The sequence below is a fragment of the Schistocerca nitens genome, chromosome 2, assembly GCF_023898315.1.
Source record: "Schistocerca nitens isolate TAMUIC-IGC-003100 chromosome 2, iqSchNite1.1, whole genome shotgun sequence".
NCBI lineage: Eukaryota > Metazoa > Arthropoda > Insecta > Orthoptera > Acrididae > Schistocerca > Schistocerca nitens.
The window spans coordinates 613,291,085-613,317,411 of NC_064615.1; the positions used below are offsets into that span (position 1 = coordinate 613,291,085).

Consider the following 26,327-nt stretch of genomic DNA (forward strand, 5'->3'; position numbering starts at 1 on the left):
TAATGTTAATGTTAGTAGTAAAAGACAGTTTGAAGCAAGTTTAGGCATATCTAAGGCAATTCAGAATAACGGAATTGACCTAGAAATAACAGTAGTAATATCAGTAACTTTAATTAGTGCTAATAATGATGATAACAATAATCATAATAGTTATAATATCTGTGTGTCTTCTGAGACACATTGAATCAGATTTGTAATTCTTTTATTTAGGTTCAAAAATGGTTCAAATGGCTCTGAGCACTATGGGACTCAACCGCTGTGGTCATTAGTCCCCTAGAACTTAGAACTACTTAAACCTAACTAACCTAAGGACATCACACACACCCATGCCCGAGGCAGGATTCGAACCTGCGACCGTAGCAGCAGCGCGGCTCCGCACTGGAGCGCCTAGAACCGCACGGCCACCGCGGCCGGCTTTTATTTAGGATAATATACAGAATAACGAAATATCCGTTTCACTTCAAATGAGATAAAGCTATAAGACAAGCGATTTTAACCATGTTTTTAGGAACGCAAAGATTTGTGCCATTTGTAAATTGGAAGAATGCTTTTGAATCATAATAGAGAGAGAGAGTAAGAGAGACATGCCGTACCTATAAATGTTAGATGAGGGGAATGAAAGTTGAAAAATAAGAAAAGAAAGCTAACATTAAGAATGATGTAAGGTCGCGTTTTTTAAATGTAAGTAGTTAAAGAATGAATTAAGTAAATAAAAGAAAATTTCAGAAATGGAGTAAATGGATAATGGAAACAAATACTAGTGTTAAGATTCAAAATGGTTCAAATGGCTCTGAGCACTATAGGACTTAACATCTGAGGTCATTAGTCCCCTAAAACTTAGAACTACTTAAACCTAACTAACCTAAGGACATCACACACACCCATGCCCAAGGCAGGATTCTTAAGTCAGCAAACAGATCAAAGCTACTTATATATTTAGAGACCATACAAATACCAGAAAGTAAGCAGATACGGAAAAGGCAGAAATAATAAATTCTATAGGTCGCTAGATAAATGAAGGATTCCAAGAGATTAGAAAAATGCGCAATTTACTCTCGAGCTCAAGAAGGGTCGTCGATCAGATTACATTCGCTGATGTTAATCCAGTGAAGAATTTCTGAACACATTTTATGATTTCGTATTACATCCTTTCAGGAGATCGAATACATCCTGCACAGGAATCAACATGGATGCCGCAAATAACGATTTTGTGGAACCCAGCTCGATCATTTCGTCCACGAGATTCGGAAATCATTAAATACTAGTGCCCAGTTTGGTTCCGAGTTCCTTGACTTCCGCAAAGCTTTCCATACAACACTGCACTGTTGCCTTTTCCATAAAATATGAACGCACATAATACTAGGCAAACTTTGTGATTGGACTGAATACCTCCTAGAAAACAGAACATAGCACGTCATTCACAACTGAGAGAAATCTTCAGACGTAAAAGATGTTTGGGGTGCATTCCAACGAAGTATTGTAGGACCATTACTGTTCGTAATATAGAGGTGGTCTCAAAAAAAAAAAAAAAAAAAAAAAAAAAAGACACCAACAAGCTTTAGGGACAGGTACCTTATACCAAAACAAGAAAATATATGTCTAGTAAACATGGGCTCTAAAATGCATACCTTAAGAGCTATAGCCCAAGTTCATCTTCGATGTTGTGAAACCGATCTCTTCTATTGAGAGGACGTTGCTTTCCATATTTTGGGACGACGTAGTATGGACCAAACTAAGAAGAAACATTCCAGTAAACATGGGGTCTAAAATCCAAGCTTCAGTTGCTGTTAACACTTGTTCATCTTCGATAGTGTGAAACACTTCTCTTCTTAACAGGTGCCCATAACTCTTTAACATATGCATTTTACAGCCCATATTTATTCTATATTTTTCTTGTTTTGGTCCGTACTATCTCTAATGGCCCCAATTTTATCACGATAAATACATAACTAAAACCAGTCGAAAGAAAGACGTATTCTAGACTGAGAGCTGTTGGAAGAATTCTTAAGAACTGTAACCAACTCGTGAAGGAGTTAGGTTGCAGAACTGTCATTCGACCAATGCTTGAGTATTTTTTCCCAGTATGGGACTCTCACATTGTACTGCTGATACAGAAAATTGTCTCAAGAAGAAGAACTTCAAGTAAAGACATTGATCACCTCATGATATGCGTACATTTATTTTGGCAAGAGCGCTGATAACCATGTCGTTGAGAATCCTAAAACCATCATCATCATAAACAACAACATGGTGCTGCCACCACAGCGTAACACTGATAACGCCCAACACACATTTCAATTACTGTGCTGCCCATTAAAATTGCGGCTCCATGAAGAAGACATTTTACAGATGTCAAAGTGGAATGAAATCTACTTTATATATGACAAGCATTTCAGCACAATCACACAAAACAGAAGTAACGCCATGTACGTTCTGTATCTAAGGAAAGTTTATGCAGGGGTTTCTCATCTTAGTTACTTAAGAGAAAATTGTGCTATTCTTATTGCAATAAGGAGAAACTTTCACCAACACGTCGAAACATGGACTATGGACACAGCAGTGGCTCCACATCGTCTTTTCAGATTGTGTACACTTCAGAATAGATTTGTCGGTGTATGGATGCTCTGACGAGACTTAGGGCTGCCAATTTATATTCCTCATTTGAATTAGCAGCGGTAGCATTGTGGCCTATCGAGACTGTGGCTTAAAGTTCCGGAACACTGCCGCTTCTGTTGATCAGAAGCCAGTGATTGTCGTGACTATGGAATTGATGGGTTCAGGAGGGCCACAGTCAACGCCATGCAGGGTCTCAATGGCCCTTCGCCACTTGCGTCGAAGAGAGCAGACATATTGCTCATTTAGCCGACCTTGGTCGTACCGCCAAATCACATTCCTTGAGTCGCGTGATGGGCTTGTTTGCAACAACGCAAGTATCCGTATGGGCAGTGCCACGACCATCTGTGCAGCATGCGCTGTCAGTATGGCGACATTCGTAGTGGCTTCCCTTGGTGTGTTGGCGGAAAGAGGCATGTAGACAATAGTGCGTCCGACAACACTGGACACACGAGTGGATGCGCATCATCTTTTCAGTGAATCCCCATTTGGTGTACATCTATACGATTACTCTGAAATTCAAAAACGTACCTGGCAGCATGTTATCGCTATGGATGTATCGGTGTGGACTAGAACCAGCGTTGCCATATTGCGTTCCTCATTGTCAATCAAGACCAGCATCTGGCACAGTGGTATGGAGTGCCATTGGGTACACAAAACGATCACTTCTGGTTCCCATACCTGGTAATTGGACAGCAGTCGTTACAGTTATGACGTGTTAAGATCAGCAGCTGTGTTCTATCTTAAGAGTTCTCAACGACCATATCTTTCAACAAGATAACACAACACTACATATTTCCACTGGTGTCCTATGCTACTTCTAAACAGACAGTATTGATCTTTTGCCTTGGTCAATATGGTCTCCGTTTTCTGTCTGCCAGTGGAGACCTCTAGTCATGTATTATCGAGAGACTGGCACGCGACCAATCGCCTGGCACTACTATTGAGTAACATTGGCACAGAGTTGCAGAATGGCTAACCTGTTTGTGTGATCCAAGCTTATTTCGGCATGTAGATTGTAGATTAGAGCTATTACAGAGGTCGCAGCTCTATGTTTCAAATTTTGCACTCTGTATACATCCAGATCATCTACAATCTAATAATGTATTCGTTCAACTATATTGTACAGGGTGATTCAAGAAGAATACCACAACTTTAAAAATGTGTATTTAATGAAAGAAACGTAGTATAACCTTCTGTTATACATCATTACAAAGAGTATTTAAAAAGGTTTTTTTTTACTCAAAAACAAGTTCAGAGGTGTTCAATATGGCCCCCTCCAGACACACGAGCAATATCAACCCGATACTCCAACTCGTTCCACACTCTCTGTAGCATATCAGGCGTAACAGTTTGGATAGCTGCTGTTATTTCTCGTTTCAAATCATCAATGGTGGCTGGGAGAGGTGGCCGAAACACCATATCCTTAACATACCCTCATAAGAAAAAATCGCAGGGGGTAAGATCAGGGCTTCTTGGAGGCCAGTGATGAAGTGCTCTGTCACGGGCTGCCTGGCGGCCGATCCATCGCCTCGGGTAGTTGACGTTCAGGTTTCATAACTAACCTTTTTCGTAGGACTCTCCATACAGTTGATTGTGGAATTTGCAGCTCTCTGCTAGCTCTGCGAGTCGATTTTCCTGGGCTGCGAACAAATGCTTGCTGGATGCGTGCTACATTTCCATCACTCGTTCTCGGCCGTCCAGAACTTTTCCCTTTGCACAAACACCCACTCTCTGTAAACTGTTTATACCAACGTTTAATATACCACCTATCAGGAGGTTTAACACCATACTTCGTTCGAAATGCACGCTGAACAACTGTCGTCGATTCACTTCTGCCGTACTCAATAACACAAAAAGCTTTCTGTTTAGCGGTCGCCGTCTTAGCATCAACTGACGCTGACGCCTAGTCAACAGCGCCTCAAGCGAACAAATGTACAACTAAATGAAACTTTATAGCTCCCTTAATTCGCCGACAGATAGTGCTTAGCTCTGCCTTTTGTCGTTGCAGAGTTTTAAATTCCTAAAGTTGTGGTATTCTTTTTGAATCACCCTGTATAAGCACTATGAAACGTCCCCTTAGAAAAATTGATGAATTACTATGCAGATAAACCTCTTACATTATTTGATTTTCAAACAGCTGAGCAGGACTGAACTTACTCAGACATTTCGCTCTTTACCTATTCTGATCAACACTAAACTGACACACAATATTTTTTGTGCAACTCAATCTGGCTTTCAATAATCCCTACAAATAATGGCCCTGACTAACATTAACCTATACCTTTCACAAATCACTTACCTCACAAAAATCTTCGTTACTCGAACTACTGCAATACAGTGAGCGCCACTACTGCCATCTAAATAAAAGATTCAAACTACTGAAGGCACTAACTACTGATAGGCATAGTTAGCAAATGAAAGATTTTGAAAAGAGAACAAACAATGTATATACCTTAACAGTGTTCAAAAGTCATGATATATATAGCAGTTCATGACATCCAGTCTTACAAATTTACGGCGCCGAGGCAGCTGTGGCGCACCACCCACCACATACAACAGGGGCGTACGACAGCTGCAGAGATGTGTAGGCGAATGGCTGTGCAACTTTTGAACACTTCACCGCCCAGATGAACCAAGGTGTTATCAACAGTGTGTAACGACCGATCAGCGAACGTGGCTCCGTATGGCCCCCAGCAGCAAACTCCTGTTTTATGCACCCATTCTGATCCATTCTGATTGCTGTTCAGCGGAGGCAAAGGCTGGAATTTGCACGCCAATACCGCAACTGGACGTGCACAGAGTGGCGACAGGTGGCCTTTTCAGATGAACCCATCGGACAGATGGCCGTTGACGTGTGCGGCGTGAAAATTCTGAAAGAAAACACCTTGCAACAATCGTCGGTAGGGTCCAGGCCAGAGGGCATTCCCTGGGCGATTTCTTCATTCTGGAAAGCACGATGGCTCAAAACAAGTGTACATCTATCCCTAGGGACCATGTCCACCCCTACGTTTAGTTTGTTTTTCTTCAGCACGATGGAAACTATTAGATGTAGTGGACAGTGTAACTTGTCACACAGCTTGCAGAGTACGTACGTGGTTCGAAGAGCACCAGGCTGAGTTCACCGTACACCCCTGGCCGCCAAACTCCCCGAATTTAAACATAATCGAGAGTCTGTGGCATCTCTTCGATGGGGCTTTACACTCCATATATCCTCAACCGATAAGCCTACCGCAGCTAGGCACAGCACTGGACTATGCATCGCTCCACGGCCCTGTCGGTACCTTTCATAAACTCATTTACTGTCTTCCTTCACTTCTCGCAGCGGTCCGCGCTGCGAAAGGTGACTATTTAGGCTTTTCATAGGTGATCAAATTAATGTGACTGGACAATATACAGGGTGTTTATAAATGAATATCGGGGTTTTAATGCTTTATAATATTTATTACATTAAACTTACAGTTGTAAATGATATGTCAAATGAAAGAGCAACTCAAACAGTTGTGTTTGGCTCCACTTCGCATGCGCAGCGGGCAATGTTTCCGCCGCAATCCGCTAGACAGCGACACTAGCGAAGATGGCGACTAGTGAACAGGAAGCGTTTTGTGTTTTGCAGTTTGCAGAAACCGATTCTGTAGTTACTGTGCAACGTGCGTTCCGGATGAAGTTCGGTTGTGATCCTCCAAGTGATAATAACATCCGTAGATGGTATCATCAATTTGAAGACACCGGCTGCCTTTGTAAAGGGAAGTGCACAGGACGACCAAGAGTTAGTGAAGAGACTGTTGAGCGAGTGACAGAGTCGTTCACTCGTAGCCCAAAGAAATCAGTCCGGAAGGTTAGTCGTGAATTACAAGTTCCTGTGTTGACTTTTTGGAAAGTTTTAAGAAAACGTGTACAACTACGTCCTTACTGTTTACAGTTATTACAGGCTCTAAAGCCGGCAGACCATGGATTACGTGTGAAATTCGCTAACGAAATGTTGTTTCATGACGATGAAGATTTTCTGGATCATGTTGTCTTCAGTGATGAATCGACCTTTCACCTTAGTGGGACATTTTAACACTCACAATGTGCGCAACCGGGGCTCAGAAAATCCTCACGAGGTGGTACAAATGCAACGAGATTCCCCTAAAGTGACTCTTTTATGTGCCGTATCCCGGCGGGAAGTTTATAGGCCTTTCTTTTTTGGTGAACCTAGTGTAACTGGCACTTCTTACCTTCATATACTAGAGCAATGACTCTTCCCACAGTAGAAAGAAGATGAACCAGAGAACTTCATTTTCCAGCAAGGTGGTGCGCCAGTTCACTGGCATAGTAAAGTAAGCGATTGGTTGAACTTCACTGTACCCAAGCACTGGATAGGCCGCAAGGGGCCCAATGACAAGGCTTGCTTTGCATGGCCTCCACGTTCACCCGACCTAACGCCATGCGATTTTTTCCTTTCGGGCTTCATCAAGGATAGTGTGTACGTGCCTCCGCTACCAGTAGACCTCCCTGAATTGGTGTTGTTGTGGTCTTAAGTCCTGAGACTGCTTTGATGCAGCTCTCCTGTGCAAGCTTCTTCATCTCCCAGTACATACTGCAACCTACATCCTTCTTTATCTGTTTAGCGTATTCATCTCTTGGTCTCCCTCTACGATTTTTACCCTCCACGCTGCCCTCCAATACTAAATTGGTGATCCCTTGATGCCTCAGAACATGTCCTACCAACCGATCCCTTCTTCTAGTCAAGTTGTGCCACAAACCTCTCTTCTCCCCAATCCTATTTAATACCTCCTCATTAGTTATATGATCTACCCAACTAATCTTCAGCATTCTTCTGTAGCACCACATTTCGAAAGCTTCTATTCTCTTCTTGTCCAAACTAGTTATCGTCCATGTTTCACTTCCATACAACTGAATTAAGAAACTGGATTGAAGCAGCTGTTGCTACAATCACTGAAGACACACTTATCGTCGTTTGGGAAAAACTCGGCTATAGATTTGATGTGTGCTGTGTGACAAACGGTGCTCACATTGAACATTTATAAGTTTCTTCGTAAAACTGTTTGAGTTGCTTTTTCATTTGAATGGCTCTGAGCACTATGGGACTTAACAGCGGAGGTCATCAGTCCCCTAGAACTTAGAGCTACTTAAACCTAACTAACCCAAGGACATCACACACATCCATGCCCGAGGCAGGATTCGAACCTGCGACCGTAGCGGTCGCGCGGTTCCAGACTAAAGCGCCTAGAACCGGTCGGCCTCTCCGGGCGGCTTTCATTTGACATATCATTTATAAATGTAAGTTTAATATAATAATTATTATAAAGCGTTGAAACCCCGATATTCATTTATAAAAACCCTGTATAAAAGATAGCATCGTACATCGTCGCCAGGGTGCGGGGTGCATGTGTTGTTCCTGTTAAGGAGCGCGGTTGCGCAGGTCGCTTACCCGGAGAGGCAGACGCCGGCGGTGAGCAGCCACTTGGAGTTGAGCAGCGCGGCCCCGCAGGCAGTCGTGTCCTCCACGTTGACGTAGGCCACGTGCTTGAACTGCCCCCGCGCCGCCTGCCCGCCACCCACCACTCGACCGGTCCGTCTGTGTGCTGCAGATAAGAGCGGAAACTTTGCAGCAGATGAGCGATAACTGCAGCGGGCTTACGGTCGCGAATTTTAAACAATAAACTGCTTTCGACAACGTCTTCAAATGCCAGCATCGTCGTGAATCGATAGTCTATGCCGCAATGAACAAACGAATGCAGAAAGCACTACTGAACATCGAGTCACGGTACAACAGTATTGTAATCGTTAATGATGTTTCACAAGTTTCAAGTTGTGGTACTCCTTTGTGCGAACTATCTTCCAATCCATCTGCAGAATGATACAGTAATTTTGTAAGATTTTATTTTCTTTAGTACTTAACATAAAAATATCATTTTTGCACCATCTTAAATGGGTAAGTTTGAAGTTTTTGACGTTGGTAGTCAACTAAATACGGCCGGCCGGTGTGACCGAGCGGTTCTAGGCGCTTCAGTCTGGAACTGCGCTTCGCTACTGTCGCAGGTTCAAATCTTGCCTCGGGCATGGATGTGTGTGATGTCCTTAGGTTAGTTAGGTTTACGTAGTTCTAAGTTCTAGGGGACTGATGACCTCAGATGTTAAGTCCCGTAGTGCTCAGAGCCATTTGAACTGTTTGAACTAAATATGTCGTGCCTATTGTAACATGTTCGTTTGGATAAATGCAAGGTGATGTTAATGCGGTCCTGTGACGAGCCGGCAGTAAGGTCTCTTGCTACGTCAGTTTGAAAGTGGTACCGAGCTATAGAGTATGCACTCTCCTTCAGGGAAAACGATCTACAGGGAGCCCAAGTGAAAGTGAAGCTACAGTCGATAAACCGCGTAATTTTGCACTAGAGAGCCTACATACTTTAAAGACCAGTCGTTGCAGTCACAAATACTGACAGTGGTGAGAGTCTTACGAATGAGATTGCATTGGACCTTACGGACATTCTGTAGCCAATAGTGTGAATGTTTTGCCCGTTCGTGAACACGTCATTATACGTCATTCTGAAAAATTTCAGTGATAAAAGAATCCAACCTTTGTTTTTTAGGAAGAACAGATTGTCCAAAACAAAATATAAATGTATTTCTTTCTTTTTATAAACGTCATGTTTTTGTCCATTGCTCTTGGCCGAGAATTATCGTAGGTCTCATGATTCTCGACTCGAAGGAATAATTCATTGTGACACAGGTTCAACAGCCCATTTTTCAACAATTTAATATTCTGTAGAATGGCACACGAAAGTCTACAAATAACTGTGCGCGCTTCGGTCGGAGACACCACCTAGAATGCATAGCCACTTCACTCACTCGCCTCTGTGTGTATAATTCCTGTAAGGATTGATCGAGGACACAGCTTTTATCCACCGACGTTGCCACAGTTGAGAACGTGCAGTACCAGAGGATATCGTGCCAGGTCTGACTGGTGGGGAGTGGCGAAAATATGGTTACTATCTGGACGCGTCAAATACACACATTGAGCGAAAGATAAATATCAGCTACTACACGAGGGAGTTCTTTGAGCACTAGATACTACCGCTCTTTCAACATCACTTGCTATATTTTTATAGGACAATGCCCGACAGCATATGTCGAAAAATGTGCAAGTCTTCTTCGATTAACGATGGCCATCAATAATTCTGTACCCTACAAATTCGCTTAACATATAGGCCATTGAATATCTCTAGAATATGAGTGGTATTCTGGTCTAGTCTGTGTAGGTGGAACGCAGTTTATGATTACTCGCACTGGAGGTAACGGAGAGACCGGTGGAATAACAGACTTTTCGTGAGTTCAATGTCGGTAGAACCCACGAAGTGAATGGCAAGCCATAAATAAAGTTTAGAGTGTAACAAAAGTTGTCGTAACTCCAGGAAGCAGTCAGAAACAAAACCGCAGTACAGGCAACGTGAAACACTCTCAACGGCAGGTCGCTATGGCTTCAATAAATTAGCGAGACTGATTAGTAAGTGTGGGGTACAGTTATTTATCGGCACCGTCACATTGGTGGACGGGCCCGCGTGAGATGTCCAACTTGAGTTGGCCGGGGAATCTGACGCACTATAGAATACTAAATCTGGTCATCAACTTACTGCTCACAGTCCACCACGAACTACTGTCGACACTTTGTGTACTGCCATAAAAAGCTTACGAGGAGCGGTTCGCCAGGAACGTATGCCGTCCTCCTTCATTTCAGTCCTTCGCGGCCTCTGGAAACACACGGGATTTTCACACCACTTACACAATGTAGTGGACTGTCACAAGAACAGTCAAAACAATTTGTCCTCTTCTTTCATGAAGGGAACATAACCTATTGTGCATTTGAATTTTTCGTATCCAAGCATGCTACCATCCCTAAAAGAGACTGCCTTCACATTTCTCGTTCGCCCCAAATAAACTGCTCTGCTCCCTCGACGATCATCATTCAGAATCGTGGGTATACAAGAACCACAATTTTTCCATCTGCAGCAATCGGAAGGCCCATTCTTGTCTATCGAAAGGGTTATGATTACGTCAATATCCCCATGTGATGGCTGACACGTTTTGTTAGCCAGAATTCATCAAATATGGCGCTGACCTCACAGCTATCCTATTAAATCCACTGCCCCCAGAGGGACGTATTTAACTGGGTTACTTGAACAAAATTTACATATTGCGTCACTAAATCTATAAGTATTCAACATTTATTTTTTATTTGACGCAAAATAATCTCTTAATGAAACAGCATTTAACTGTCTCAAAATTAATGCAAGATTTTTGTTATGCGTATACCAGTTTCCGTTTCCTTACAGGGTACTAATTTTTGCATCACGTTCGTGCTGATTACTTGCTCGTTTGTGTGTATGTATTTTAGGACTTACATTGTTCGTGTCCCCACACATTGTCATCAACGTCGTACGCCGTGCGATGTACCGGCAGCTCCTAGAAGAAAATAAACATTTCACAGCATTAACACCGATGAGTCTGAAGGAACTGTAGCATGATTTTAATCCTCTATTTGGTGTAATCAGAATACTCAATTAGACATACGCTATTAGTGAGTGTCTAAATCAGTAAGGGCTTTCTGAAGCTCTACTGTAATACATAGTGATTCACGTGCGGCACAAGTGCTGTTTTTGGAGTTGTGCGGGATACAGACAGCCCCCACCCCCCAAATAAAAAAAATGTTTGCAGACCAGCGACCACCGCATGACGCTCCGGCGTGTTGCTCAGACTGTGTGGCAGGTGGAGCATCGGATTTTCCGAGGGGTTCCATAGATAATTTTATCGAATTTACGAGGAACGATTCAGTTAACAGGATATATATACATGTGTAGGGTTAACATTAAAGAATACACTGTTTTTTCGTTTTGCGCATGTCACTACAGTTAAAAAGTAGTTTTTTGTTTTTTGTTTTTGCTGTTTTCAGTTTTTGAGAGAAAAGTTTAGTAGAAAAGTTGTCCAGGAGAAATGATTTTAGGTTAGACTTAAAACTTGCTTTTGTATCTTTCAGATATTTTGTGGTAGTGGATAAATGATCAAAAATTTTTGTTGCTGCAATACGAGCTCCCTTCTAAGCCACTGACAGCTTTAATAATAAGCGTCATTTTTTCCTCTAATGTTGTAGATGTGGATATCAATATTACTCTGAAATGATGATGGATTGTTTATGATAATTTTCATTAGCAAATATATTTATTGTGATGGTGTAGTTAAACTTCCCACCTCCTTGGAGAGGAACCATTACTGAGTAGAAATATGCAAAATATGTCAAAAGACTGGTTTGTTTGTTTGCAAAAGTGGAGGAGCAAAAGTAGCTGAACTTAACTGTTTGAGAAGCTCAGTAATACGCTTCTTCCAGTTCAAGCTTTCATCAGTATAAACAACCAAAAATGTTAAGCATTTAATCCTATTTACTGACTTCTATTCATGCGCTACATAAGTTTTTGGTATGACTCTATTGGTTGTATAAAACTGAATAGTGTGTATTTTCTCAAAATTTAATTATAGTCCATTTTCAGAGAACCTGTTGATAATTGTTCTATTGTTTCTCTCTAATCGGATTTATTATAATTAGTTGGAAGGTCATTGATGTAGAAGGTAATCAGCAACAGTCCTAAGAGCTCGTAAAGGTGTTGCAGGGTGGGTTGTGCTAAGAAATAATTGTTAAGAAAATTCGACATGTTGCGCAGTAGCATTGAAGTTAGTCAATCAGGGCATTGCACGGGCAAATTCAAGCGGCCCACCACATACAGTTAGTGTCAATTGCTCTCATAAGGTAGTCAGTAGCACATGAAACTGCTCAGCATCTGGCTCGTGTTCGATCCTTACTACCATCCCGTGTTCAGTTTTTGTATCACTCTCTTGTCTGGTATTAGAAAAGCAAGCGAAGAACACACGTGGGGACATGTCTTTGGCGGGTCATTTGAATCTGTGCACACTATGGCCTCACTGCCTAACTTCAATGCAATGGTGTAGGGTATAAAATTTTTTCTTAACGATTATTTCTCAGCACAACCTCGCCCGTAACACAGTTACTAGCTTTTGAGACAGTTTCTGACCATCCTGTGTATAAGGAATAGGAGTGGACTAGGAACTGAGCACTATAGGACTCCCTTTCTGATTTTTCCCCAGTTACAAAACTTTTCCACCTCTCTAACAGCATCTGAATTATTCAACACAACTCTTTGCATTCTGTTTGTTTAGTTTGATTCAAACTAGCTGTCTGTAAAGACATCAGTTACATAAAACCTGAGTTTTTCTAAGTGTGTAATATCATCTATACAATCAAACGCATTGGGAAGGCCACAAGAAATTCCAGCTGGCTTTATTTTTGTAATGTTTGGTGGGTGAATGTGTAAATAGCATTTTCAAGTTTCTGGTATTCAAACTGTGAAATGCTAAGTGAATTGTTTCTACTCAAATGTGAAACTAATACAGACCACATTACTTTTTCGAGTATTTTCGAGCAGATGTCAGTAAGGAAATCAGAAGACAATTGTCTTCCTTGTCGCCTTTCTTATAAAGAGGTTTCACGTTGCGTATTTTAACCAGTCTGGAAAAATTCCCTGTGCCAGTGATGCATTACGTTTATCTCTTGTATATATAAAGTAAAGTGTATGTATGTGTGTATGCACAGAATCTTCTTACAATCCCTAGACTGATTTCAACCAAATTTGAAACAGCAGGTCTCATAGTACCAGCACTGTAGGGTCTATAGCCTCCTAGCTCTAACAGGAGAAGGTAGGGAAAAAAGGTGTTTACCCATCCCTGCTCCAACAGATAAGATGACCTGAATTACAGGCAAGCCACATTGGAGTAGTATTGGCCTGCCATATCGACCAGCTTTGCCTGGTCATGGGCAAGATACGGTTTTACACACACACACACACACACACACACACACACACACACACACACAAACCAATGTGCAGGCTGTCCTGGACGACAGGTATTTTGTGTTGGAGTAGTATCAGACTGGATGGGGGGAGGATGGCGTGGACAGAGAGAAGGGGAGAAGGGTAGGGACAGAGACAGAGGGATAAGGAGAAAGATAGAGAGTGGGGGAGGAGAAAAAACAGAGAATGTGGAGGAGGCGAAGGTAGACGTGGCTGGAATGGTGGGTGTGTTATGTGGGAGTAGTATCGACCTGCCTTTTACACCTGCTGTGCAGGGATGCAAACATTGCAGGAGCAAGAAACAGTTTTTCTACCCTCAAAATGTAGGCTCCCCAGCACAACAGATCTCAGAAAGAAAATGCCTACCAACATATCATGCAGAACATATAACGGCGTATAATGGCGAGTGTCACAGTTTCCCTTGTGTGAAAGTTAACCTAAGAAGTCATTTACTGATTTACAGTTATTGTTGGTATGCAAAATGTTCTTCCTGGTTCACTGCCGATGACTGGTGATGTTTCATGTAACTGCAAATAAACAGCTTGGCGGGAGGTTTTACAGGAATACACCCATGCCGCTTTCTGATTATGTATCATGACATTTAGATGATCTGGTTACAGTATTGGGTTGGGGGGGTTTCAGACCAAACAGTTTTCAGCTTTATGTTCATGAACATATCCTGGAATCTGAAGAGTTTGTGTACTATCGTTTACTTAATCTGTTATTAAAACTGATTTCTTTTAATTTTTTTTTATTTTACAACTACAAGAAACAGCAGTAGCCAATTTTTGAAACCTCACACAGTTTTTAAAATTAAATTGGTGTTTTTTATAGCTGACAGTAGTTACTGACTAGGCTAAAAAGGCGTTATAAATCATGTAAAGCTAAAAAGCTCTTCTGAGGGTAGCTAACAGAAAGAAAGTTTGTTTTCTACTTAAATCATATCCGTGACACTACTTCGGTATGTGTATCTTGTGTGACTCACAGTGGCACTGCACTGTTTTTAAATTCTTAATCTTATTCATTATGGATACTCTATAACACCTTGACTGTAATTATTGACCTGCTTATCGACCTCCTTTGCAGGGCAGTCTAGATTAGGCGCAAGAAATTATTTTCCAGCCTCTGCGCGTAGGCTGAACTGCACGATGGATGTGTTGTGTTGGAGTACTATTGGCTTACCTTATCAGTCTGCTTTGATGGGTAGCCTGTATGACAGAGGCAAAAAACGGCATTTCAGTCACCAATGTGTAGGCTGTGATGCATGACAGGGTTGTTCATGGGGTAGAACTGGATTGCGTTATCAACATGTTTAGCGAATAGGCATGGCTGGGGGAACTTTCAGTTGGATAGAACAGGGGATGGACAGAGAGAAAGGGCAGGAAGAGATGGCTAGGGAGAGAAGGAGGCAGGAGGGACGTGGATAGGGAGAGGGTCAGAAGGAGATGGGAGAGGGGGGCAGGAGATGAAAGGAAGAGCAATGGGGCAGGAAGAGAGAGAGGGGGGGGAGGTGAATATGACCAGAGAGAGAGAGAGAGGGGAATGAGCAGATGGAGAGAGGGAGAGGGTGAGGAAGAGATGGACTGCTAGAGGGGGAGGAGGAGATGGACAGAGAGAGAGGAGGATATTGACAGAGAAACGAGAAAGGAATATATAGCCAGAGTGAAAGGATGGGCTCTTGGACAAAGAGAGGGTGTAGGAGGGGATGAAGAGACAGAGAGACTGTGAAGGAGGAAATGGACAGATAGAGATGAGTGGAACAAGTGGACACAGAGAGGCGTGGAGGGCGTCTTTTCAGTACTAGTGTCAAACATGTAAACGAGCAATGCTGTGGTGAAACAGCTTGCTATATGTAAATCAGCTTGTAGTTATATGTGTGTGTGTAAGTACATCTAGGATCTCTCCCCAAACCCCAAAATCGATATCTACCAAATATGGCACACAAGCAGCAAATTTCACATCAGCACTGTGGAACCTACGTCCAGTATGAATGAAGATATGGCAAAAGAAAGAGGCACTGACCGTAGGCGACCCTGCACGACCGGAAAGTTGTGTTGGGGTAGCATTGACCTGTTTTACCAGCCTGCTTTGCAGGGGCTGTCAATGCAGATGGGCACGGCGGAAGGTTCAGATGGATGAAGGAGGGGATGGGCAGAGGTAGTAGGAAAGTGGAGATGGTTAGGGAGGAGAGTGAAAGAGATGGAGAGAGAGAGGGGGTCTAGGAGTGGCGTCTCTGATAAGTAATCTAAACTTTCTGGGTCCTGGGTTCGAAACTAATCGCTTCTTAAATTTTCAATAAAAATAATCAGAAATGGCGGATATGACTTCTCGCGTAAGACGTCACGCTCGTTCTACCAACGTCCTTGTCAAAGAGGACTGAGGTGCGGACACGTTCAGAAAACTCTCTTGCCCTTGGGATGTGAAACTGCCCTATAAAGAAGAAGAATCAGCAATAATCAAAGGTATGAGGTTTCAGTAGGCTCTGGAAACCACTGCATTAAAGACACATAATGTATATCCACAGGACATGTGGCCTGCAATTGAAGAAGTGCCATGATGATCTCTCCAGTGACAAAAGATACCGAACTAGTTCCCTACTCGGATCTCCGGGACGGAACTGCTACCGGGGAGGTGACCATGAAAAAAAGACTAAATAACCAACGAAACGATAACGATGTACAAATCTGAGCGTGGACTGTCATAAGTTTGAACGTGGCAGAGAAGGATGAAAATCTGGAAAGGGAAATGCCAAGGCTCAGTCTAGACACTGTGGAGGTCAGTTGAGTGAAATGGGAAGAAGACGAGGATTTCTGGTCATACTAGTGTAGGGTAATATCAACGGTAGCAGAATATGGTATAACGAGAGAAGGACTCGTTATGAATGAAAAAGTAGGGCAGAGCGTCAGTTAGTGTGGACAAGTTAGTGATAGGGTACTTCTCATCAAAATCGACAGCAAGCAGACACCGAAAACATTGTTTCAGATACATACGCCGACATCGCAAGCAGAAGATGAAGAGATAGAGAAAGTAATGAGGATATCGAATTGGTAATCCAGTACATAGAGGGCAATGAAAATCTATCGTGTGTTTTTAGAATGCAGTCGTAGGGAAATGAGTAGAAAAGCAAGAATATAGGTTTGGCAGTAGGAACGAGAGAGGAGAAAGGTTAATTGAGTTCTACAATAAATATCAGTTACTAACAGCGAATACTCTGCGGAAGAATCACAAGAGGAGGAGCTATACTCGGAAAAGGCCGGAAAGATTCCATTTAGGTTACATCATGGTCAGTAAGAGATTCCGAAGTCAGATATTGTATTGTAAGGCTGATCTAGGAGCGGATATACCTATAGACGTAGATCACAATTTGCTTATAATAAAGTAGGCTGAAGTTTAAGTGTCACAAAGAATCAATGGGCAAAGAAGTGGGAAACTGAAGTACCAAGGAGTTATGAGGCACACTTGAAGTTCTCTGAGGCTATAGATCCAGCGACAATGAATAGCTCAGTGGGCAGTGCAGCTGAAGAGGAATGGACATCTCTAAATGGGGCAATCGCAAAAACTGGAAAGAAATACGTAGGTACAACGTAGGCAATTACAAAGAAAGCACGGATTACCAAATAAATACTGAAGTTGATCGATGATACAAGGAAGTACAAAAATGTTTAGGTAAATTCAAGAATACAGAAATGTTAGTCGCTTAGGAACGAGATAAATTAGAAGCCCAGGAAGCAATGGCGAAATGGCTCCATGAAAAATGTGAAGAAATCGAAACAGAAATTATTGTCTGAAGGGATGACTTGGTACTTTGAAAAAATAATACAATCTTTACTGAAATTAAAACAATGGCGGTAACATTAAGAGTGCAATGCGAATTTCACTGTTAAAAGCAGAGGAGAGAGCGGATAGGTGGAATAAGTACACTGAGGGCCTCAATGAGGGGAAGGCTTGTTTGATGACATGATGAAAGAAAAAACAGAAGCCGATATACAAGAAATAGGGATTGTTCGACTAAAGATCAAATAGCGCAGAAGAGATACATGACATTACATAAGAGTTTCTAAAACCGTTGGGGGAAGCGGCAACAACACGATAATCACGTTGGTGTGTAGAATGTATGAGTCAGCGACATACCATCTGACTTTCTGAAAACATCATCCACACAATTCCGAAGATTGAAAGAGCTGAGACGTGAGAGAATTACCGTACGATAAGCTTAACACTTCATGCTTCCAAGTTGCTGAAAAGAATATCATACTGGAGACTCGAAAAGAAAACTGAGAGTGTGTTAAATGAAGATCAGATTGGCTTCAGGAAAGGTAAATGCACGTGAGAGGCAGTTCTGACGTTGCGGATGATAATGGAAGCAAGATTAAGGAAACATCAAGACACATTCATAGGCTTTGTCGACCTCGAGAAAGCGTTTGACAATGTAAAATGGTACAAGATGTTCCAAATTTGAGAAAAACTGTGGTAAGCAATAGGGAAAGACGGGTAATATACAATATGTACAAAAGCCAAGCGGGAACAAGAAGAGTGGAAGACCAAGAAAGAAGTGCTCAGATTGAAGAGAGTTTAAGACAGGAATGTAGTCTTACGCCCCTACTGTTCAATGTAAACATTGAAATAGCAATGTCGGAAGTAAAAAAAGGGTTCAAAGAGTGGAATAAAAATTCATGGTAAAGGGATATCAATGATAAGGTTCGCTGGTGACATTACTGGCACCAGTGAAAGTGAAGAAGAATTACAGGATCTGCTGAATGAAATGAACCGTGTAATCAATACAGAATATGGACTGAGAGTAAATCGAAAAAATACGAAATGAGAAGTATCAGAACTGAGAATATCAAGAATCTTAACATCATAATTGATGACTACGAAGTAGATGAAGTTAAGGGGCTCCGGAACGCCCTATGCTTGCAATGTTAAAATAACGCTTATAAATTACATCTTTCCTCACAAAGTATTTGAGGTAGGAAGTTGAACTTTTTACAGATTATTTATTGGAATATGGGCTACAACTTAACACAGGGATTTTACAAAATTTTAGTTCAGTTATTAAAGATGATTTTTTTTCAATTGTAATGAAAATTCACAACATTTTTTTGCATTTTTTATTTATATATTCAAAAATATACAGTTTTTTTGGAAAAAGGCTGTGTTAAATTATGCAGAAGGTACTGTGTAACATTTACTGAAAGTTTGAAACAAATATGTTTTTGAAGATCCTTAGAAAACATGTAATTAGTATGAGAAAATAAAAGTTTTGGGAATCGAGCGACAAAGATTGGATTAACTTTTTAGTGCATTCCAGGTCCATAGGATGGATTATCTTCATCCTCTGCAAACTCCTCCTCCAGCTTCCTCTTGTTCCTCCTCCTGTTTACTCTTGCTTGTATTTCTAGACTCTTTACAGCCCTGTCTGCAGCCCGAAGGCGTTCCTTGTCTAAAGCAAGCATCGCTCGTACCATGTTAGAACCTATCTTCATTCCCATATTTCTAAATACCTTGCACCTTACAATGTTGCCATCATTGAAAGTCGCAACAGCATCATACACACCAAAGTGAAGTGTTTCTATTGCAGCAAATACAGTCTTGGGGATTCTCGACCATATAACACTATTTACACTTTCATTGGGGTTTTGAGTTTTTCCGTGAATACACTTTTTCAACAGTTCAGGTGCTGCTAAGTCTCTGAAAATAGGTTTTATCACCTCCATTATTGCATGAGGCAGACTATGCCTATGAGTGTACACTTCACCAGTTAGCAATCCTTTGTTATATTTACACCAACTGTCTTCTTCTTTGGGACACAAGCTATGTTGGGGATTTTCATCGTCTTTATTGTTTACAGTAATAACACACACCTTTGGCTTTCCAACATTTCTCCTTTTCTTAAAAGCCTTCAGAGGATTTCTAATAACTTTACTTTTAGTCATTATTATACTTCAACAATACAGAGATTCAAGAAACAGAATTAATTACGAATATTTTCGAGATAACGACAGAGTAAATAAACATGAAACAATCGACAATCACACCAGAGATATATATTGAACCATCACAGGTTAGCCACAACACATACTTTATCTCACATCACTAAAATGTACCTGATGAACACGGACGTTAATAATAACACCATTTGACAGCAGTTTAACAGCGCCACAGTGGGTCACACCCATGTAGATTTCAAAAAAATTTAAAAATAGTTGTAGTCTTCGGAATTGAATAAATTACACTCCTGGAAATGGAAAAAAGAACACATTGACACCGGTGTGTCAGACCCACCATACTTGCTCCGGACACTGCGAGAGGGCTGTACAAGCAATGATCACACGCACGGCACAGCGGACACACCAGGAACCGCGGTGTTGGCCGTCGAATGGCGCTAGCTGCGCAGCATTTGTGCACCGCCGCCGTCAGTGTCAGCCAGTTTGCCGTGGCATACGGAGCTCCATCGCAGTCTTTAAAACTGGTAGCATGCCGCGACAGCGTGGACGTGAGCCGTATGTGCAGTTGACGGACTTTGAGCGAGGGCGTATAGTGGGCATGCGGGAGGCCGGGTGGACGTACCGCCGAATTGCTCAACACGTGGGGCGTGAGGTCTCCACAGTACATCGATGTTGTCGCCAGTGGTCGGCGGAAGGTGCACATGCCCGTCGACCTGGGACCGGACCGCAGCGACGCACGGATGCACGCCAAGACCGTAGGATCCTACGCAGTGCCGTAGGGGACCGCACCGCCACTTCCCAGCAAATTAGGGACACTGTTGCTCCTGGGGTATCGGCGAGGACCATTCGCAACCGTCTCCATGAAGCTGGGCTATGGTCCCGCACACCGTTAGGCCGTCTTCCGCTCACGCCACAACATCGTGCAGCCCGCCTCCAGTGGTGTCGCGACAGGCGTGAATGGAGGGACGAATGGAGACGTGTCGTCTTCAGCGATGAGAGTCGCTTCTGCCTTGGTGCCAATGATGGTCGTATGCGTGTTTGGCGCCGTGCAGGTGAGCGCCACAATCAGGACTGCATACGACCGAGGCACACAGGGCCAACACCCGGCATCATGGTGTGGGGAGCGATCTCCTACACTGGCCGTACACCACTGGTGATCGTCGAGGGAACACTGAATAGTGCACGGTACATCCAAACCGTCATCGAACCCATCGTTCTACCATTCCTAGACCGGCAAGGGAACTTGCTGTTCCAACAGGACAATGCACGTCCGCATGTATCCCGTGCCACCCAACGTGCTCTAGAAGGTGTAAGTCAACTACCCTGGCCAGCAAGATCTCCGGATCTGTCCCCCATTGAGCATGTTTGGGACTGGATGAAGCGTCGTCTCACGCTTTTTGCACGTCCAGCACGAACGCTGGTCCAACTGAGGCGCCAGGTGGAAATGGCATGGCAAGCCGTTCCACAGGACTACATCCAGCATCTCTACGATCGTCTCCATGGGAGAATAGCAGCCTGCATTGCTGCGAAAGGTGGATATACACTGTACTAGTGCCGACATTGTGCATGATCTGTTGCCTGTGTCTATGTGCCTGTGGTTCTGTCAGTGTGATCATGTGATGTACCTGACCCCAGGAATGTGTCAATAAAGTTTCCCCTTCCTGGGACAATGAATTCACGGTGTTCTTATTTCAATTTCCAGGAGTGTATATATCTATTAAAAGGTAATAGTCTGCAGATTCAGAAAACGCAAAAAAGTAAAAATTGAACTTTTCATGATTTTGAGCTTTTCCGGAGCCCCTTAAGGAATTATGCTATCTAGTCCATGACGGACGGGGCAAGGAGGACGTCAAAAGCAGACTAACACTGGCAAAAAGAGCATTCCTGGACAATAGATTACTAGTATCATACATTGGCCTTAACTTCAGGAAGAATTTACTGAGAATATACGCTTGGAGCAAGAGAAAAGAATCGAAGCCTTTGAGATGTGGTACTGCAGAATTATGTTGAAATTAATTTGGGTAAACTGATATGGTGGGGAATAATGATGTTCTCCGCAGAATTGCCAGGAAAGTAATAAACGAAAACACTGACAAGAAGAAGGGACAGGATGCTAGGACATGTGTTATGACATCATGGAAGAACTTTCGTGGTACTCCTAGAGGGACATTCAGAGGGAGACAGATACTGGGATGTATCCAGCAAATAACTGAGGATGTAGCTTGCAAGTGCTACTCTGAGTACTCTGAGATGAAGAGGTTGGCATAGGAGAGGCGCGCCGAAAATGAAAAATAAATAAACTAGTAACTAGAGTCGTCGAGCAGGACTAACGTCTTCAAGTAGTAATCGAAACTTCCTACATCTCGAATCTGAATCTAGTGAGTGATAGATTCTGAGTAAAAAAAAAAAAAAAAAAAAAACATCAGCAATGGTGTACGTACTCATATAAGAAGGAGTCGTTCTGCCAATGGCCTTGTCAAATTGAATGGTGGAGCGGAGAGTTTCCGGGCATCCTCTTACTCTTTGGTTTGAAAATGGCCCCTAAAAGGCGGACGATTCAACAGTGATCAGTGGCATGAGGATACAAAAGGCAGTGGAAACAATAGCGTTGAAGACACGCAGCGTGTACCCACAGCCCACAGGAAATGTGGCCTGTAATTGAAAAAGTGTCATTAGGATCTCTCCATTGGTAAAAGATGCCGGAATAGTCCCCCATTCTGATCTCCAGGAGTGACCTAGCAAGAGAGAGATGTCCATGAGAAAGGGAGTGAACTACCAACGAAAGGGTAACGTTCTACGAGTCGGGGCGTGGAATATCAGAAGTAATCTAGATACTACCAGTGAAGTGAAGTGAAGAGAATTGGAGAGAAGGTAAGGATTTCTGCTCAGACGAATATAGGATAATGTCAACAGACACCGAAAAATGATGTAACTGGAATAGGATTCATCATGAATACCAAAGACGCGAAAACGACAGTGAACCAACGTCAGCAACAATAGTTCAGGTATACATGTGGGCCGGCCGAAGTGGCCGCGCGGTTCTGGCGCTGCAGTCTGGAACCGCGAGACCGCTATGGTCGCAGGTTCGAATCCTGCCTCGGGCATGGATGTGTGTGATGTCCTTAGGTTAGTTAGGTTTAACTAGTTCTAAGTTCTAGGGGACTCATGACCTCAGCAGTTGAGTCCCATAGTGCTCAGAGCCATTTGAACCATTTATTTTATACATGTGGATGTCATAAGCAGAAGATGAAGGGGGATACCGAACAGGTATTTCCGTATGTAAAAAGAGATGATAATCTTATCATTATGGGGGCTTGGAATGTGGTTGCAGGGGAAGGAGTAGAAGAAAGACTTCAGGGATAATGTGGGCTTGGTAATGAAAACGAGAGAGGGGAAACACTAATTCGGTTCTGCACTAAATTTCAGCAGGTAATAGTGAATCCACCGTTCAAAACTCACAAAAGGTGGAGGTAAATTTGGAAAAGGCCTGGAATGACGGGGAGATTCCAGCCGGATTACATCAAGGTCAGACAGAGATTCCGAAATCAGTTATTGGATTGTAAGGCGTACGCAGTAGTGTATATAGACCACGATCACAATTTAGTAATAAAGATAAATGAATATTAAAAGAATTGTTCGGAAGACTCGTATGCAACGAAATGGGATACTGAAGTACTGAGGAATGATGGGATGTGTTTGAAGTTCACTGCGGCTATAGATACTTCCATAACGGGTACCACAGTGGACAGTTCTGTTCAACAGGAGTAGGCATCTATAAAAGGGAAATCGGGTTGAACAGACAGAAGTAGGTACAAGGAAGGTAACTCCGAAGAAACCTTGGCTAACAGAATATATAATTCAATCGATCGACGAATAAACAAAGTACAAAAGCTTTCAGATATATTCACGAATACAGAAATATAAGTCACTTAAGAATGAAATAAATAGGAAGAGCAGAGAAGCTAGAGCGGAATGGCGGAAGTAAAAATGGAAGAAATTGAAAAAGAAATGATCGTCGGAAGCACTTTTTGAGCATATAGAAAAGTTAAAACAATCTTCGGTGAAATTGAAAGCTAGGCCAGAAACATTAACAGTGCCATGGGAATTGCACTGTTAAACACAGGAGAGATAGCGGATAGGTGGAAAGGGTACACTGAAGGCCTCTGTGAAGGGGACGAATTGTCTGCTTCTGATAGAAGAAGAAAGTTTAGTCGATATGAAAGCCAAAATTAGAGGCAGAATTAAAAGAGCTTTCCAAGACCTGCGAACAAATAAGGAGGAAGAAATCGATAACATTCCTTCGGAATGACTGAAACCGTTGAAGGAAGTGGCATTCAGGTTGATGTGTACAATGTGCGTCTGGATACACGTAGCAAGGGCAAATAGATGCGGAAACTATCGCATACTCAGCTTAACGACTCATGCATCCCAGTCGCTGACAAGAATAATATACATAAGAACGGAAAAGATAACTGAAGATCTATGAGCTGACAACCAATATGGGTTTCGGAAAGGCAGAAGCTCCTGTGGGGCAGTTCTGACGTTACTGATGATATGGGAAGCACGAGTTAAGAAAAATCAAGACACGTTCACAGGATTCGTCGACCTGGAAAAAGCATTCGACAATGTAAAGTAGTACAATATGATCGAAATTCTGAGAATGAATAGGCTGTAGGGAATGATGGGTAATGTACAATATTTAGAAGAACCAAGAGGGAAAACTAAGAACGGAAGACCAAGAAGAAAATACTTGGATTGAAAAGGGTGTAAGACAGGGCTGTAGTCTTTCACTCCTACTGTTCAATCTATAAATTAAAGAAGCTCTGAGGGAAATAAAAAAAGTTTCAAGAATATGACTGGAATTCAGTGTGAAAGGATACCAATAATAAGATTCGCTAATGACATTACTATCATCAGTGAAGAAGAAATACAGGAACTGTTGAATAAAATGAGCAGTATAATTAGTATAGAATGTAGACTGAGAGTAAACAGCAGAAAGAGGAAAATAATGAAAAGCAGCAGAAATGGAATTATCAATAAACGTCAAAATAGGGATCCACGAATTTGACGAAATGAAGGAATTCTACTGCCTTGGAAGGAAAATAACGTATGATGGACGGAAGGAGGCAGTAAAAAGCAGACTTTCAGAGGCAAAAGGGGCATTTATGGCTGAAAGATGTCTACTAACATCAAACATCGGCCGTAATCTGAGGTAGAAATTTCCGAGAATATATGTCTGGAGCAAAGTTTTGTATGGTAGTGAATTATGGACTGTGGTGAAACCGGAAAAGAAGAGCATCGAAGCGTTTGAGATGCTGAAAATTTGTTGGACAGAAAAATATTGAGGAATTTATCCTCAGAATCAGCGAAGACAGTAACATATTGAAAATAATGACAAGAAGAAGGGACTGGGTGATAAGACGAGTGCGGAGACACCAAGGAAATCCATTGCACTAGAGGGAGTTGTGAAGGGGCGATACACCCAACAAACAACAGAGGACATAAGGAACCATTGCTGCTCTGAGATGAAGTTCGCACAAGAGAGGAAGCCTTTGCAGAGCGCATCGAAACAGTCCTTTGAATAATAACACCAAAAAAGAAAAAATAGTAGGTAGTTACAATGCGACGTTTAAGTCCTGTCCTCAAACGTAGCACTCCAACATTAAATCTGACGAGCCATTTGATCGTTTCCTTCATAACTACTTCCACTACTCCCTCAATCATGCGCACTGTATATTGTTTTCCGGCATTCGACTATAGAATAATGTCTCACAGCGTCAGAGAACGTACATATTTCTATGTTGTCAATAACTGACAGTGAAGTAACCCGTCACGTATCATCAGATGAGGCATACATTTTCTGTCTTTCAAAAATAATGCCTTATGAAATAAGGATATGTTGTAAGTTATCTTTTAACTGTATTACTCTGACTGATTTTCCCATATTTTTTATCCAGATTTGGCACCTTTTTTCCATTTTGCTTTTACTTATTTTTCTGCGCCTTCAGTTTTTTTTCTTCTAAATACGTATTTTTGTATTTCAATTTTCATACGGAATTAAGTAATTTGTGTTCGTTTATTATTGTTGAAGAACATAAGCCTCTTTCGCAAAATGTAAGTTATCTTTCTCTACGTCTGTGAGCATTAAAGCCCCTAGCATGGTTACTTTACAAATACAAGTGCAGACGCCCTAAAGAAGTCAGACATTATTGTAGAGATGCACACAATTCTGTTCATATACTAAAGGCACATTTATGGTTGCATCAGGCATGCACATTTGCATTACCTCGCTGATATAATAAAATTTACCTTTTTCCCTGCTGAGTATTTGTTTCAGAATTATTAATCCCTTCCCGTAGATAATATGGACTATTTGCTTTGGTGATGTCATCTGCGCTACGACTACACAAAACTTGTTAGGATGACTCGTTCAACGTGGCTGAGAAATCATAACAAACTGGACTGTGGAATGTAAGTCGGGCACACATATATGCTTTCAGACTGCGCCAGCGACTCCTGTCCACCCACCTGAGCTGTGGCCGCCACGAGGAACAACGCCCACAGCGCCAGCTGCATCGTGACCACACTGCTGGCTCTCTTGACACAAACTGCGTTTATAGACATACATACGCCGACTAAGCTCCACAGTGCTCAACGTGACCTGCGCATGCCTTCAGTGGTATCATGAATGATACAGGACACGGATTACATATTTTCTATTCAGCGTAGAAACTAAGCAGGATTACCTTTTATCGGGAGTGCAACATTTCATTCTATCACGGTTATCTGTTAGGAAGATTATTTCCACAAATCTTTGAACTCTTTTTATCAGAAGCTTATGCCT

At 42.2% G+C, this 26,327-nt stretch overlaps 1 protein-coding gene across 1 annotated transcript in view; it reads right to left on the minus strand.

Moving 5' to 3' along the window:
• Positions 1-26,119, minus strand: part of LOC126234517 (collagenase-like) — a 65,838-nt gene extending 39,719 nt beyond the window's left edge. Inside the window, exons 1-3 of the mRNA XM_049943213.1 lie at positions 26,012-26,119; positions 11,019-11,079; positions 8,051-8,204 (exon numbers count right to left, since the gene is read on the minus strand). Coding sequence (XP_049799170.1) covers positions 8,051-8,204; positions 11,019-11,079; positions 26,012-26,107 — 311 coding nt within the window. The 5' untranslated portion in view covers positions 26,108-26,119. The remainder of the gene's footprint in view (positions 1-8,050; positions 8,205-11,018; positions 11,080-26,011) is intronic.
• Between the last annotated feature and the right edge of the window lie 208 nt (positions 26,120-26,327).